General features: G+C 32.0%; 1 protein-coding gene across 2 annotated transcripts in view; it reads left to right on the plus strand.

The window, feature by feature from the left end:
- The window catches only part of LOC144853668 (proto-oncogene tyrosine-protein kinase Src-like), a 32,094-nt gene extending 15,808 nt beyond the window's left edge, over positions 1 to 16,286 (plus strand). For both annotated transcript variants that reach the window (XM_078711430.1, XM_078711431.1), the window contains exons 5-13: positions 2,678 to 2,776; positions 5,785 to 5,888; positions 6,412 to 6,561; positions 8,158 to 8,310; positions 8,767 to 8,912; positions 10,139 to 10,252; positions 10,634 to 10,787; positions 11,543 to 11,674; positions 12,282 to 16,286. In XM_078711430.1, the coding sequence (XP_078567556.1) occupies positions 2,678 to 2,776; positions 5,785 to 5,888; positions 6,412 to 6,561; positions 8,158 to 8,310; positions 8,767 to 8,912; positions 10,139 to 10,252; positions 10,634 to 10,787; positions 11,543 to 11,674; positions 12,282 to 12,490 (1,261 nt within the window). In that variant the 3' untranslated portion in view covers positions 12,491 to 16,286. The remainder of the gene's footprint in view (positions 1 to 2,677; positions 2,777 to 5,784; positions 5,889 to 6,411; positions 6,562 to 8,157; positions 8,311 to 8,766; positions 8,913 to 10,138; positions 10,253 to 10,633; positions 10,788 to 11,542; positions 11,675 to 12,281) is intronic.
- The last annotated feature ends 1,343 nt before the right edge of the window (positions 16,287 to 17,629 follow it).

Genomic DNA, 17,629 nt, shown 5'->3' on the forward strand with positions numbered 1-17,629 from the left:
GATGCATGGTTTTATTATGAAATAAAAAGGATTTAAATGATATGTCCCGTCCTTAACAAAAATGTCTGTCCCGTGCCTACGAAAAATGTCATCAATATATTTTTGAATATGATATTTTCACCAAAAGTTTCAAAATATTTGTTTATAATGTATTGCATATAGTTTTAAAAGGAGAAAACAAAATATTAAATTGTGGTATCAATACTTTTAACTGAAATGTAAAAAACGCCATAAAACTACTATTAAAATGTCGCGGATGGGACAATTATGAATTTTGAAATGTATATATGAAATTTAATAAACAAAATATGTTATAAAATGCTTGAATATGTACAATAGGGACATAGAGTAACTATATCTGGCAAAAAAATGTTTAAAAGATGCATGGTTTGTGAAATAATTAGGATTTAAATGATACGTCCCGTCCGTAACAAAAATGTCCCGTCCGTAACAATATATTTTTGAAATATGATATTTTCATCAAAATCTAAAATTTTCAAAAAATTTGTTCATAATATAATGAGATATAGTTCTCAGGAGGAGAAAATGAAATATCAAGATTTTTGCATCATTACTTTTAAAATAAATGTAAAAAAACCGCCTAAAACGTCGCGGACGAATTTATGAATTTGAAATGGATGTATGAAATTAATAAACAACAAAATTTTAATTAAATACTTGATTATGTATTATTGAGACATAAAGTAACTATATCTGTTGAAAAAACAGTAATAAGATGCATAGTTTATGAAATAAATAGGATTAAAAATGTCCCGTCCGTAACGCCAAATATGACTTTTTCATATTTAATATTCAATAACTTAAAAAATCAATATCAGAAAAATAAAAAAAATGTTATTTAATAAACTTCAACATGTCTACTTTAAGAAATGGCCAAGAGTTACATCAAAATCAGTAAATGAAATTTTTAAACCCACGGACCAAATACTGTGGAATGCCCCTAAAACAAGAAATATTTCTTACAAAAAACGCCACTCATCTCACCATATCTACCTGCTACATGCATCTCAATATTCATCAGCAAATGTTTTCATAGACTTTCTTTTCTCAGACATGCTTTAGGGTGACCAGTCCAAGTTTCCATTTTTTCAGTCGTAGTAAACTATAAGCTACCGCATGGTAACTGTTTCCTAAAGCTACTGTTCTCTTGAATATAACTGCCTAAAGGAGTGGCGCGATTAATAAATAGTAAATCAGCATTTCCACCAATTTTGACCTACCCTGTTTGGCATAAAGTTTAGTTACCTTTTAGTTCCTCATAAATGGATAAAGACATTTATTATTCGCTATTTATAGTCTGCAACCTTTGCCAATATACTGTACATAGTTTTAAAGTAAAATATTCAGAAGTTTTGTTTTCTTTGTGTATTCAAAAGAACACAACCTTTCCCATTGTATTAATATTCGTTCAATTTCATTGATTCAATAAATAGTGTAATAAAATGTATAAATGGAATATATGTGGTTATTCAAGCAGAATAAAAATACTACACCTACTGTAAGTGTATACCGTTTATTCGAATAAACGCCCCATTTTGAATAAACGCCCCATTTTGAATAAACGCCCCATTTTGAATAAACGCCCCATTTTGAATAAACGCCCCATTTTGAATAAACGCCCCATTTTGAATAAACGCCCCATTTTGAATAAACGCCCCATTTTGAATAAACGCCCCATTTTGAATAAATGCCCCATTTTGAATAAACGCCCCATTTTGAATAAACGCCTCTCTCGAATAAAAACCCCCCTCCCCCAATAGAACATCATTTTGAATAAAACTACTGTAAATCAACCATGACTGAGAGGGGTGGGGATGGTTGTTCTGCCATTAATAGACCATTGAATTAAACTTATTTTATAGGTACTATAATTATTTGTCAATAGTAGACTACTGTTGTAACTTTATTTTTACAATAGATATCTCTTTCGAGTCTCAATCTTTGATGATGAGGAAATAACTTGGTATTTCCAAACTACTGCAACATAACCTGCTTTTAAACCCTTGACCTTGTAATAAAATCAATACAGAATATGTTTGTAGAGACTCATGTGATAAATAAATAATAATTGAATGACTGCTGATATTGAATATGATAATTCATACCTACCATAACATAGGTACCAATTTCACTGTACACGCAATAATAGGCTTCAAATTGTTTTTGTAAATTTCTAAACCTCTGTCTACATTATCAAAAATGTGATGTGCCCATATGAACACAATGACATCATATTAGTAATTACTACTACTGTACCATATTTGGGAACATCACACTTTAATTTGATAGTGTGGACAGAGCTTTATGCTCTAAAAAATTTAAATAAATATTTGGGAAGGCATGTGTCAATATTATGATCTGATGATTCCTTTGTCAATAATCATTTCATATTTTTTTAAGTTGTAAATTTGTCTATTTCTTATAATTATTTCAGTTGGGTATTGGAAACCCTCTATTAAGCTCTGTCTACACTATCAAACTAGTTTGACAAAAAAAGTGTGATATGCCAAATATGTAAGTGATATGCCCAAATATAGTAGTAATATGACATGTATGGGCACATCACATTTTTTTCTCACATAAAGTTTGATAGTGTCTAGAACTTTACCAATCAGATGTCATCAATTTAAGCATACTTTGTATTTGTTTCTTTCAGCAAAGGGGACTGGTGGTTAGCCAAGTCAATCAAGACACAGCAAGAAGGATATGTTCCAAACAACTATATAGCAGCGTTAAAAAGTCTAGAGTCAGAAGAGTAAGTATTATACCAAGCATTAACAACTATAATAGCACTAGCAGTGCTAAAAAGTTTTAAATATGTATAGCAAGCAAACATTATGAACAATACATTTAGATCTAGCCATAAAAATATGACCCAACTCTATAAGGTTAAGTTATGCAAGTGGGTCATTCTGCTTCCTAAAGCGACCCATCAATGTAAAGCTCTGTCTACACTATCAAATTTGATGTGAAAAAAAAATGTGATGTGCCCATATACTCTATGGACATGATGATGTCATATCACTACCATATTTGGGGATATCACTACCATATTTGGGGATATCACTACCATATTTGAGCATATCACTATCATATTTGGTTTGATAATGTAGACAAAGCTTAAGTGAGAAAATGTCTGCATTATTATCTTTAAAAAGTTTTCAGGGTATTACATCCTGCTTTTGTGTAATATCTAATGGCCTTTTGCTTATTACGTCATGCTCTTGTAGATTATGTCGCTGATATGAAACTTTAGGGCCCACACGATTCTCTACAGACTAGTATTTAAAGGTTGTTTTCACTATATGTGTGTGTATTCATATCAAACAGCAACACAAACCTAAAATCAATTAGCCAATAATGTTTTCTTTTTAAACTGTATAAATGTGTTTACGTCATTGAATTTTCTGACGTTATTGTATTTGTAGTATATTGTCAACCATGATAGGACACGATATATACAATTTTCAAACAAAAACTTTTGTTGTCTGAGATATTGTTATGGTTGGTTTATCAAATTATCATACAATTATTATTACTGTTTAAACCATCTGTACTGGCCTTGATTTTATTATATGATATTATGTTATACATATAGTAGCATCAATAAATAGTTACAGTATATTAACAATTAGTTTTAAATATTACAGTTATTAAAACGTTGAAATCTAGGAAATTAAATTTTCACACATTATTAATAATTATGCTGTACTCTAAATTATTTGTTATATTTATAATATTACCGTATATATTTAATATCAGCTGGCCTGCAAGTTCAACTAAAAGGGTCACCTTCTCTAAATAAATTTTAACCAAATTAATAATACATCTTAATTTACAAATTAGAAAAAAAATACTAAAACTTTAAATGTAACATAACATGACAATGAATTAATTTCTCTCCACTTACAGTATATATTATATAATATTCCAAAAAACATCAGATACTATAATAATCAAGGTATACCTATTGTTACACTGTCCTATGTACTGTACAGTAGCATACCATGTTGATACCTGTCATACAGTAGTCATACCTGTTTCAGGATGTATTCATTTCTCAATTTAAATAATTCCACTCTTGATGAGTGAGAAGGGCATAGTGATGACTCACAGAATGTTTTCTATTTCCAAGGACTACAGAAATACAACGCTAGATTAATTTGATTACTAACTTTAACCATGTATTCTATTTTAACCATTCATCCATTAGTTTTTACGAGATCCACCAGCGAGTGTTTTGATTTAAGTTAATAAACGATGTAGGTTCAGACCTGCAAACAAGGTCTGAACCATGGGCGCTCACTGACTAAACCCAGGTGCCCCAGAGCTTATGGGCGGCCCATGAGCAGTACCCAGAGGAAAAACAGGCATTAAAATATGTCGAAAAAGGCTAAAAGTGCCTGATGCCTATTTGGAGGGCCACTATAGGGTTCCTACAGTAAACCAGGGGCCTAGGCCTGCGTTACCCCACTGGTCTGAACATTGGATGCCAGGTATAGTCCTGCATAGTCTTGCAGTACAGATAGCCTTGCATAAAATTTGAACATTTCCAGTTCTTTACTCCTAAATTACTGTATTCGAGAACCATCTGAAAGGGCTTTATCAGTTGTTATGAATTTAAAAAAAATTTCATTTTCGTCCTGATATTTGTGAACTTGTTAATAAACCGAAAGCCTGAGCTTAGAGTATTTTTTATAATACAAGTTCGTAACCTGTTCATAGTAGTGTACTGCTATTCAAACACTATGGTTTAGACGATCTAATCTTTTTTCCTATGTACTTTGTTACTATGCTTATTATCAGACAATAGGTACAGTACCTGTTATTATGCTATACCTCTTTGTATATGAACTTGGTATTTTTTGATAGTTAATTATACAATTCAGAAGTACCTGTTTATTACAATGTTAACCCGGATACATTCTGTAAATAATTTGTTCAACTTCCTGTTTAAATACTGATTGGTTTTATTTCCTTATCCAATGATCCTCATTATTAACTACAATTTTTAAGTAAAGCTCAGAGTCTACTGTACACTATCAAAGTAGTGTGATGAACACAAATATGGTAATGATATGCCCAAATATGGTAATGATATGTCCAAATATGGTAATGATATGCCCAAATATGGTAGTGATATGACATCATCATGCCCATATTTTGTTGTCACATAAAGCATGTAGACAGTTAAGAAATGGTTTTAACCAATTTTAGTTTTCGGTAAAAAAATTAATTTTGGGCTATTTTCTTCTTCTTTTCTTCTACAAGAACAAGAAATTGTGATTGTTATAGTATCTTAGTATATCATATTTTATAATATCAATATGATTGATTTCAATTACTATTTTGGTAGATATGCTTTTTGCATTATAGTGCACTTTCTATAATATTGAGAACAGTCTGAAAGTGTCAGTGAACTACACAAATACAGTTTAAGCTCTGTCTACACTATTAAACTGTATGTGACATGATGATGTCATATCACTACCATATTTAAGCATATTACTACCATATTTGGGCACATAACACTTTTTTTGTAAACTAGTCATCATTGTAATGTAAGCCACCAAACCGAACTAATTTGTGTATTCACAATGGTTAGTCTGTATACAAGAGGGTGAACCACCACTGGTGAAAAGTTTACTTTTTTTCTGAGAAACTTTAAACCTATTGTTTTGAAAGCTTTTTTGTATAATTCTTTTCATTCTCCTATTTTAAATGGTACTTATTAATAAAAAACTTTTACCTATTTTTTTACAGGTGGTTTTTTGGGCGCATCAGCCGTGGAGATGCTGCTAATAGGCTGATGAAGGCAAGTCTTCCTAAAGGTTCATTCTTGGTGCGAGAAAGTGAAACAAGTCCAGGTATTTAAATATTTCAGGTCATCTTAATGCCCAATATATATAATGGCAATTAGATGGCAATTAGTATACAAATAATGAATGTTTATGAGTGTAATGGTACAAATAATGATGGTGAATCATCATTCACCAAATTTATTAGGTGCTATTGAATGACCATTCAATAGTGCGTACTATTGCACACCATGTGATCCACAATCATCCAAATAAATGACGAATGAAATATTCTCTCCATTCATCGAATACAAAACATTAATTATTTGTTTTATAACACCCTAAACTTGTATTAAAATTTTTGTCCACCGTAAATCATTGACGAATGCTAGGCCGGGAAGATGGGCCATTAAAAAGTGCTCCAACTTTGGACACGGAGTATAACAGTTATAGATGGCGCGCACAACAAGTTGCTTGGCAAAAATTCTATTTAAAGAAAGCTGAACGTACTGTACATTAGGGCCGTTCATTTTCACCATGAGATATCACTTTTCCATGAGATAGGGCTAATTCCAAATGACACTAATTTCAGGTAACCATGCCCTGTCTATTAGAGATTTTACCAGCTCGGGGCCTAATGTTAGACATTACAAGATTAAACAACAGAAGCATACCTCTCTATTTTACATTGCAAGAACTAAGGAATTCCGTACAATACAAGAGCTTATACTGCACTATCGAGGTTTGTATAATTAAATTACTTTTATCATTTTCCATGCATGTGGCTAGCTTAAGCTCTCTCTACATTATCAAAGTTTATGTGACAACAACATGTGATGTGCCCATATATGGACATGATGATGTCATTTCATTTCATTTCTTTATTCGACAACAAGCGGTCCAGGGGTTGCGACAGCAACAGAGCGCCATAACACATTTGTGTCCGCAACCCCTGTACCATACCATAGCACATCATACTTTTTTTGTCAAACTAGTTTGATAGTGTAGGAAGAGCTTCAGAAAAAATAAATGCTCCACATTTTGTTGACAACCATATTTACTGGTAGACAGTGGTGGCTGACTGTAAAATTTTCATCAAAGACAGCATAAATGATTACCCTATAGATTTCTTTTGTTTGCTGTATAAAGAAAAAATGTATTTGTGTTACTCTAGTGACAAGACAACAAATAAACACAGATAAACCATCATGATCATTGGATGGAAATGTCATTTATTATGTAATGATGAATACTAATTCTCTATTTATTTATTGTCGTTGTCATCAGCCGCAGTATAAACAGGCTTTTAAAAAGTTGGCCGTCGGTATGCCCCACTATGCCTAAATATTTTAGCTTTACCGAGTTGTAACTAGACAATTAATGCCCTATTTCAGATGAATAGAATAGTTTCTCCGTGTTAAGTGGTGTTATCTTAAGCTCTGTCTAGTTTGACAAAACAAGTGTGATGTGCCCAAATATGGTGGTGATATGCCCAAATATGTTTATGAATATGATTTGTTTACTTTGTTGTTGGGCTTAAAGCAAGTGCTTATATGCCCCTCTGGATGTTCCTTCCCATGTTCTCCTATAAATATGATGATGAATATGATGATAATAAATATGATATAACGTCACCATGTTCATACTGTACAGTATGGGCCCATCACATTTGTTTGTCACATAAAGTTTGATAGTGTAGACAGAGCTATAGAAATGAAATTTCCACATCTTCAAGGTATCTGTTGTTTACATTATCGTTGATGATTGCTTTTATTCTTCATCTTATTTATTATTTGTATTCAGGATTAATACCTCATGCGGGTACCAGAAGTGTTTATCGTGTTAATAATAAATATTATATTTATCGTTGTGAAACTATGCCAAAGAAACTAAACAAATACAACTCACAAAAGTATTTCCCAGGTGATATCAAATATTCAAATTTATGCAAATGATTTGCATGGCTTAATATTGCATAGTCCTGAAAATGTTTACTAAACTATAAATAAATTGTATTGTGATTGATATTTCTGAAATTAAATGTAACAAAAATTATAAGAATGAAAAAAAAGCCACAATTATAATTATTTTAGTTTTACTGTATAAATTTCTTTTGCCTATGTTCGATGTCATTCAAGCTTGCCGTCGCCATGGCAATGAGATGCACAGGCTCCGCCTTCTGCTTCATGGCTGCATACTTTCCATGGCGGCTTCTTGCCATGGTGACATGTTGCCTGTTGCATGATGGCGAGCATGTGCATTTTTTAAACATAAATTGTTCCGTTTTCATCACATAATCAGAGCCTGAATGAATAAATATAGAGGTTTTTTTCTTTAGGCCAAGCAGAGGGTCTTTGTTGTAAGCTGACATCACCGTGCACACGTGAAACGTTAATTATCCCATCATTCAGAGACGCTTGGGAAATTTCGCGGCACGAGCTGTCCTTCGAACAGAAACTCGGTGCCGGTCAATTCGGAGAAGTATGGAAAGGTAAGTGAAGATTGTGTTGGACGCACTTTCAAGGTGGAAAGATATATGTATATCAACGTAATGTTATGCTTGTCGAAGACAATAGCGATGGCAAATAGATTATCCAAAGCATTTTATTAATTAAGATTGAGTATTGTCTAAGGGCAGATCCAAATTTGATTGCTTAATTAATGTTAATTCAAGAGTTAAGAGTTAGACTCAATCAAAGCAAAATTGTTTTAATAATTAACGAGAGGAGGAGCCTATCTTTTTAGGTTTTTCAGTCTTTGTTACGAATTGTTTATAGTTCCTGTCATCCTTTGGTGCTTTGTATTTTTTTTAGTTGTTAATTTTACTCATTTGTTCTTGAGAATGGTTCCATGATGGTTCCGAAACGTCAATCTTTTTTGTCGTTAAATTTTACTTAAAAAGTAAATGTAAAAGTTATTTATTCAAATTTTGATTGCGTTTTAATAGGATACTGGAAAGGTACAACTCCATGCGCTATCAAGACTTTAAGAGCAGGAACCATGTCACCAGAAGCATTCCTTGCAGAGGCCAACATTATGAAGGAGATGAGACATGAGAAATTGGTGCGATTATATGCTGTATGCTCAGATACGGTAAGTTTATCACTCTCTTTCAGCATCATCATCATCCTCATCACATCATCAATATCATCCTCATCATTATCATCATCATCACATCATCACTATCATCATCCTCATCATATCATCAATATCATCATCATCATATCATCATCATCCTCATCATCATAACATCATCCTCATCCCATCATCAATATCATCATCATCATCATCATTAATATCATCATCCTCGTCCTCATCATCCCATCATCAACATCATCATCATCATCATCCTCATCACATCAGCATCAGCATCGTCATCATCATCATCCTCATCATCATCATCAGCATCACATCATCATCCTCATCATCATCCTCATCATCATCCTCATCAGCATCATCATCCTCATCACATCATCATCATCCTCATCATCATCATCCTTATCACATCATCATCAGCATCCTCATCATCATCATCAGCATCCTCCTCATCATCATCACATCATCATCATCCTCATCATCATCATCCTCATCACATCATCATCAACATCACCACATCATTGACATCATCAACATCATCCTCATCATCATTCTCAACAACATCATCAACATCATCATCAACATTCTCAACAACATCATCAACATCAACATCATCAACATCAGCAATAATCATCATAATTAATTTTCTTCATTGCCATTCCTCATCAATTATTGTTATGGTCGAAACATTGTAATTATTATCACTATTATTGATCTGTGCACATTAATATCATAACAATCGTCATCATTGTTATCAATTATCATCATCATCGGTATCAATTATCAACGTTATCAATTATCTTCATCGTTATCAATTATCATCATCATTGTTATAAATTATCATCATCATTGTTATAAATTATCATCAATCATTATCATCGTTATCAATTATCATCATCATCGTTATCAATTATCATCATCATCGTTATTAAAACCTTCTTATGTTGTATTGTTATTCCCATTGTTGCTCCCACCACTTAATCGGTCCTTCATTATCTATCACAATTATCATCATCATCATCATCTTCAATTATCTTTATCATTGTCATCCTAATTATCTTTATCCTCGTAATTTTAATTTGTTAAACATTGTTGCTTTCATTGCAATCAGTGCTACTAAAGTATCATCATCCTTTTTTATTATCATGTTTTTTATAGAATTTTTTTTTTACTTTTTCTATCTTCATCTGTACTAATATTATTTTAACCTTGTCTAATTTTAGGAACCTATATACATTGTAACAGAGTTGATGACTAATGGCAGTTTACTGGACTACCTACGAGCTGACAGCTCTGTGCACCTTAAGCTTCGACATCTAGTTGACATGGGGTCACAGGTATATACTTTTCAATAAAATTAAAGGACAAGATGGTGCTATGTGTAATGTGAGAAGGCAAGCATTAAAGCTCTGTCTACATTATCAAACTTGATGTGACAAAAAAAATGTGATGATGTCATTGTTCATTCATTGTTTAGTTTATTTTTCTAACTGTTTAATATTTGAATTATCATTTTACTTTATTTACGTCCAAATGATTTCAGTCACCCATTGATCAATCAGAATGTTTTTCATGCTTTTGGTGACAATTTTGTAAATAAGTCGTAAATAATTTATGGAAATAGATGAAATTCTTTAAAAGTGATCAAATAGATTGTAAGTCAATATTTGTTCTCTCTTTTTATTTGGAGTTACCCTTTTATTTGTTTCGTTCTGCAGATTTCATCAGGAATGTACTTTTTAGAGCAGAAGAACTTTATCCATCGAGATTTAGCAGCAAGGAACGTGTTAGTAGAAGAGAATAACTTGGTCAAGATTGCGGACTTTGGTCTGGCGAAGATTATAAAAGAAGATGAATATGTAGCTAGGAAAGGTAAGGTAGTTTTAGGAAACAATAACCCCTGGAAAGTGAGAGATGTATTGGGTAATGAATACAAGACCTGTCTGCCATATTGTTTGTATCTTTAGGCAGATAATTTAGGTGAGAAATGGGACGTCAAGCAATGGAGATGCATTGCACATGTACACTAATCGAAAATAGTAAATCGTCTTAACACCTATTGTCCTAAAGTAAACTGTTATTCAATTCATTGTCAAAGACTAGACCGGGAAGCTGGCTTTGACAATGAATAGAACAATGCATTTATACCATTATCACCATAAAATATTACTTGTAATGTAATGCGACATTTATATAGAGCTGTTTCATGAAGATAAAAGCGATGTGGACTTAGATATTAAACCTTTTCAACAACATTCTTCTCCCATAAGAGTCACATCGTGTCACCAACTACAGCGCCATTACGTCTGGACAGTGGCTCAGTGTGTGAACTATAGTACACCGGAGTAACCCCCTCTCGTCTCGAAAGATGTACTATGTTCTTTCAAGTGCACATGAGCTAGATGTGTACACTGGACCTACGGTTTATAGTCCTTATTTGAGAAGTTCTACCACCAGAACCATTGAGCGAGTGAGCCTCGAACCCTTGCCGATGTTACGGCTATGGATTACAGTTACACTGTCTCAACCGCTCGGCCACTTACAACTAATTTTGAATGGCATGTGATGCGTAAATCTCATTAATATTTCTGTTATTGAATTATTTCTGATGTTTTGTTTTTTTATAGGATCCAAGTTTCCTGTGAAATGGACTGCATTGGAGGCTGCCCTCTATGGAACTTTTTCAATAAAATCTGACATTTGGTCTTTTGGCATACTGTTAGCTGAACTTGTAACTAAAGGTCAAATGCCATATCCAGGTAAAAAGTTTATAAAACCTCAAACAGGACAATCATTAGCTTGTATGTTTTAAACTACTCTGTTTTAAAGATGTAATATCTTTATAGTTGAATAAACAACCTTTCCTACAAAGGTCAAACTTCAAATTATTCATACTTAATTTGAAGTCATTCAATATCGTTTGACCTTTCCTGGGAAGTGTTATGTCTATTCAATGTACAGTACCAAATCTAGTAATGATTTTTATTAATCCGTTTTTGTATTCATTACAAAACAACTTATATTAAGGGGTCCTCCTTAATTTTAAATAACATACTGTACATATGCAATAATATAAATGTGATTGCAACATTACTAAGATAAAATAAAAAAAATACATGTAATAAACAAAGCCATCATAATTAAAATCATCATTAAACATGCATTTCTAAATTTTCGCTTTAAATAGAATAATATAATCAGAATACTTGTGTAAGAAAAAAAAAGTTTTTTTAACTTCCAATTTTTTACTAGTTTAACACTGTTTTGAATATTGTTTTGTAATAATAAAAAAAAAGACTTTTTTCTCCCAAATTTTAGTAAGTTTACATGTATTTGATGTTTATGTTTGTTTGCCTTCAATTGCAGGTCTTTCAAATTCAGAAGTATTGGACCAACTTCAGCGTGGGTACCGAATGCCCAAACCGGTCCATTGCCCAGATTCTCTCTACAGAATCATGACACAGTGTTGGCTTGAAGACCCTCGGGAAAGACCAACATTTGAATTCCTCTACCACTTTTTGGATGACTACTTTGTTTCAACAGAACCAGAGTACCGCGAGGCAGATGAGTGCTGATAATTAGAGACAAGACACTGGAATACATATTGTCATATGTTTCAAATACTGTGGAAATCATTGGGTGCCATTATTGATCGTGTTACTGTAATTATCCGGACGATGTTTACTGTATAACGGTTTAAAAACTTGCGCAAGGATGTGCGAGTAAAGTTGTATGAAAATATATAATATACTAGTCATGGTCTGTTCTATAGTTCGTTTGGATTTTGACCTCTGTTGACCTTTGACTGAGCGATGATAAACAGAGATAATCCGATATTCATTACCTGTAGTGTATTCTGCTATCACATGCAAACGTGACCATGTGTTATTTGTATACACTATTAGTTAACCCAGTTTATTAAGGAGAATACATGAAGTACAAAACACAACTGTTGTACATGTACAAACCCTAGGAATCGGAATGAAAATATCTGTTTAAATCTGCCTGCATGACGTAACAAGCGAAGGAACTGCACGGAGGAATGGAAACGGTGGATTGGTTACCATGAAAATACCGAGAAAGTTATTGAGGAATACATAAACGCTAATCAATTAAGTATCATTTTATCCACAAGATGACAGTTACCCCAACACGCTTTAGCTCCATGTCAGCCTAGATTATCAGAACTCCAACAAATGGTGGATGTTTAAATTTCTTTTAGCACTGAAAAAACAAGATGTTGACGTCAAGAAGATTTAACTGTATATATCTGCATAAATTATGTAAATGACAAAAAAAAATATCTGTGTTCTAATTGTATGTTTACAATTTTTTTAATGACAACTTATATAAATAGAAAATGTAAACACTAGAGTTTGCATTAATATAATGTATGTGGTGTACTGTCCTATTAGCTTTGTCACAAAGCATTATTTGTACTTACTATTGTCTTTCCATTTTTTTTTTCCACTATATATCTTTCGAAATAAATTATTTTTCTTTACTTCATATCATCTGTAAAACTCATTGATTAAAACCGACTTTAATTTTATTTGTTATAATTATTATTATAATTATAATAACAATATTATCTAAATTTAGGATTTTTCTATAACTACTGTATATAAAGAACTGAAACTATAAAGAATTGATAAAGTTATTTGTTTTAAGTTTTGCTCTATTTTAATTATCTGCAATTAACACTCCAAAATCTAGATCATGCTTAATTTCATTTTTTCTTCTGTTGCTAATTTTGATTACCTTGCTAAAGTATTGAATAGTGTATTACCTTGTAATTGTACAAATTAACAAAATAAGCATAGTATTTAAATATTCATGAGAATGTAAATTAAATAGATCAATGTATGTAACAATAGTGAATGAATATTCATGAGTCTATCTATAGTTTAAATAATGAATATTCATGAGGATGTAAAATTAAAATCGATAAATTAATGTATTTTAACAATAGTGAATAAATATTCATGAGGCTATAATTGAAATTATGAAACATAAATGTGGTTGTATTTGAATATTTACGATTTACGATTTAACATTGATGGAATATCCATGAGAGTATGATTGAGAAACTATACAGTGATTGCATATTCATAAGACAACAATTTAAATAATGAATATTCATGAGAATGTAAATGATTTATAAGGACTGTAGACATTTTCTATTCAGTGTATTTAATTCATACTTCATGTAAAATAATTATCAATTTTGTTTGAATTAATTAGGACAAAAAATTAATAGAACTACTGTATGTATATAAAGTAAGAAAATAAGACGACTACAGATGTAAAATGACCAAATTACTTATTAATTATCATCTCTTTTTTTAATGTAAAATGGAATTCAATGTGAAATATTGAAATCACTGTAATTCATTGATTATACTGTATTCGCCTAATGAAAATATATATATATACCTAGCCCTAAATAATTATTTTAACTCCTAGATAACTAATCAATTCCGTGGCTCAGTCGGGAAAACTCGACGGCCAATTTCGTTGGACGTAAAAGATACAGTAGGTCTGCATGAAAATCATGTGTTGTAGCATAATTTTAGAATATTCTTTCGGATGTATGGACACTCTAGTTAAGAACAACTTCTTTCAGTTTTGAGAACTTTAGAAACTATAATCATGGGACAAAAACAAAATGTCTTCATGTTCCAGTCATTGAAATCTCTATGCTATTATTTCTAAAGTAATAATACATTGATAATCATAAGTAAACATTCAGTGATATGCCTACCAAATAGACAGTTTTATTTTTAAAATAACTAACAACGTTATTATATTTAGCTAGCAGTCTTATTTTTTATTAAAGATGTATTGTCCCCCCAAAAAATAGGCCATTTTGCAGTTTTAATAAAACCAAAAAAAAAATATTTCACTTATAAAAAAACAAAAGAAACGGTTAATTTTAACCAAAACCATTGTCTGACAGACAATTTAAGTATATTTTGCTTTAAGTTACATTTTTTTTGATCCAGTTTTGGTCAAAGTGAATAACTATTATGTGAAATGAAGATGGCATATTTAACAAAAATATTTGTTTAGGTGGACAATATATCTTTAACATTAAAAATAAATATAATTAATCAAATAATCAATAATTCAACATTCAAAGATGCATTGTTATCTTAAAAAACAGTAGTATTCAAATGAACTTTATTCAATCATGATTCATTTCAACTAGAAAATCGTAATTCAATATAAATCGCACATATGATTATTTACATGTGAATGTATTTTTTAAAGGGACAGATTCCATTGTTGGAACAGGGTAATGACATATGTTTATAAATTGTGACAGTGTTGACACATATACCTCTTTCACATCACCCAGTAAAACTATGAAGAGATACTGTGGCTCACACCATACAAAATGCTGATGTTGATGCCCCAGTGTGTAGGCAATGTGAAATAGGTATTAGTTACCTCTCCACCAGGCATGGATCTGCCCTAGTATTCAATTACCAGTAAATTTCATTTGATATTGCTTTAATCTTATTGTACACAGGTACAGGCCAGTGTGAGAGTGGCCAAAAAATGGATTGTACATGTTAAAACCATGTAGTCAGAAGATAGTCTGTCTCTAAAGCTATGTCTACACTATTAAACTTTATGTGACAAAAAAAATGTGATGTGCTCAAATATGGATATGATGATGTCATATCACTACCCTATTTGGGCATTTCACTACCATATTTGGGCACATCACACTTTTGTAGACAGAGCTTAATATTTTAATGATACTGTAACTGGGATAAAGAACAGGATTTCAGGACGATAGGAGAAGAAAAATGAATAGACCAAATAATTATGATCATAATACCGTAATAATAATGAATGTACTGTAATATGCAGATAAATATAACATTGACTCTTTCGTCTACCGTCCTGGAATGAAAACTTGACATTGTTTACCACACCGTTTATTAATATGTAGTACATTAATTTATTGTTAAACTTGTAAAGTTTGGATCCCATGCAAGGACATAACTGCATCACAATTGATTTGACCAATCACTACTCGATGGATCATCTGAACTGTCGATTGTGATTGGTCAACTCGTCTGAGGTACCTAATCATGGATGAAACTATAAAATGACTAATATTATGCTATTAATAGATTTATTATTTTGTTTCTAGATCTAGTTGAGGGAACAGTTATCAGGACGGCTGTTGCGTTGTTCTATTCTTTTTTATATACATGTTTTGTACTTCTTTGTATGCTATAAATAACTAATTAATAACTGCAGAAGGTATAAAAGTAAAAAGCTATACATAATAATAAATAATGCTATAATTTAATTCTTCAAATTAGTAAAATAAAGACAAACTTTAGTATGAAAAAAAAAGAAAATGTGGTTTGTTTTTTTTGTCAACATTTTTACAATTAGTTTTTACCAACTACAGGCAGTTCAAGAGATAGTAGAATATTTTTTATATCAAGCAATTTATATTATTGATGATAGAAATCAGAGTTGCTGTCTGGGAGAGTGCGAAAATATAGTGCGAGCCAGCGAGGCATGCAATTCATGCGACACATGACGGAAATTTAACAGAACAAAATTATAAAATACAGCGCGAGCCACACACAAAAGCCTACGAATTTAATATTTGTACAAAAAAGGGTCGCGGCGGGTCGAAAGTTTTGTCTGCTTCGCGCTTTTTATTTATCGAAGAATCAGTGTGCAATGTACTATCAGAAGACATTTTCACAAAAGAAATGTGTAACGCTTTGTTATGTGTAAGTAGATGCTATACATTGATGTTGCTGCATTTATATACCGACACTCCTGTAACTTCTGTTTTGTACTTTCAGCAGAGGTTTTTTTCTCTTTATGATCGTTTATACATAATAATAGTTCATTCTTAGCTCCCGGTCACGTTTCGGATCAAACACGTATGGAAACATACTTCCATAATACTTCGTAGACATTACTTGAAAATGCATCTATACAACGGGTACCCATTTTATACACCTGGGTGGAGAGAGGAAAATGTAAAAATTGTCTTAAGGATACAAGCAATGCGACGAGAGTTGGATTCGAAACACGATCTCACGATCAGTAATCCAACGTCCAACACACTGCGCGACATGCCCTCACATCATATACATATAAATATGGTAATTGACGGAGATAATACTGTAAAATTATGTCTGGCAACCAACTCGGTGTATTCTATCATTTCTGCATCCATATTATCTATCGATGCGGGCCTCACACAGACAAATCTAAAGCTAACCTACCTATAATCAAATAGATTCTCAAACCGATTCACGACAGTAAAGTCATGTCTCCACTTTCAAACTTTATGTGAAAAAAAGTGATGGGCTCAAATATGGTAGGCCTAGTGATATGACATCATCATGTCCATATATGGGAACATCACTTTTTTTCACATAAAGTTTGATAGTGTAGACAGAGCTTAATGTCGACATTTCAACCATCCACCAGATGCGACGTAAACGTTTTAGGTAGATTTGTCTCTACTGTGTTATCAACATGCCCGATGCTCAGTCGTCTGAGCTAATTCAATTCAACAAACATAATTTTATTTTAATAAATGCCATACAAAATAATACATGCCAACCACCTCTAGGAGTAAACATGCCTCAGTGACATAATTACAAAAAAAGTACAATTGAGATAATTAATTGAGATATGAAGCATCAGTATCTATAATAAAA

The sequence above is a fragment of the Antedon bifida genome, chromosome 10 (assembly GCF_963402885.1).
Source record: "Antedon bifida chromosome 10, ecAntBifi1.1, whole genome shotgun sequence".
NCBI classification, from domain to species: domain Eukaryota; kingdom Metazoa; phylum Echinodermata; class Crinoidea; order Comatulida; family Antedonidae; genus Antedon; species Antedon bifida.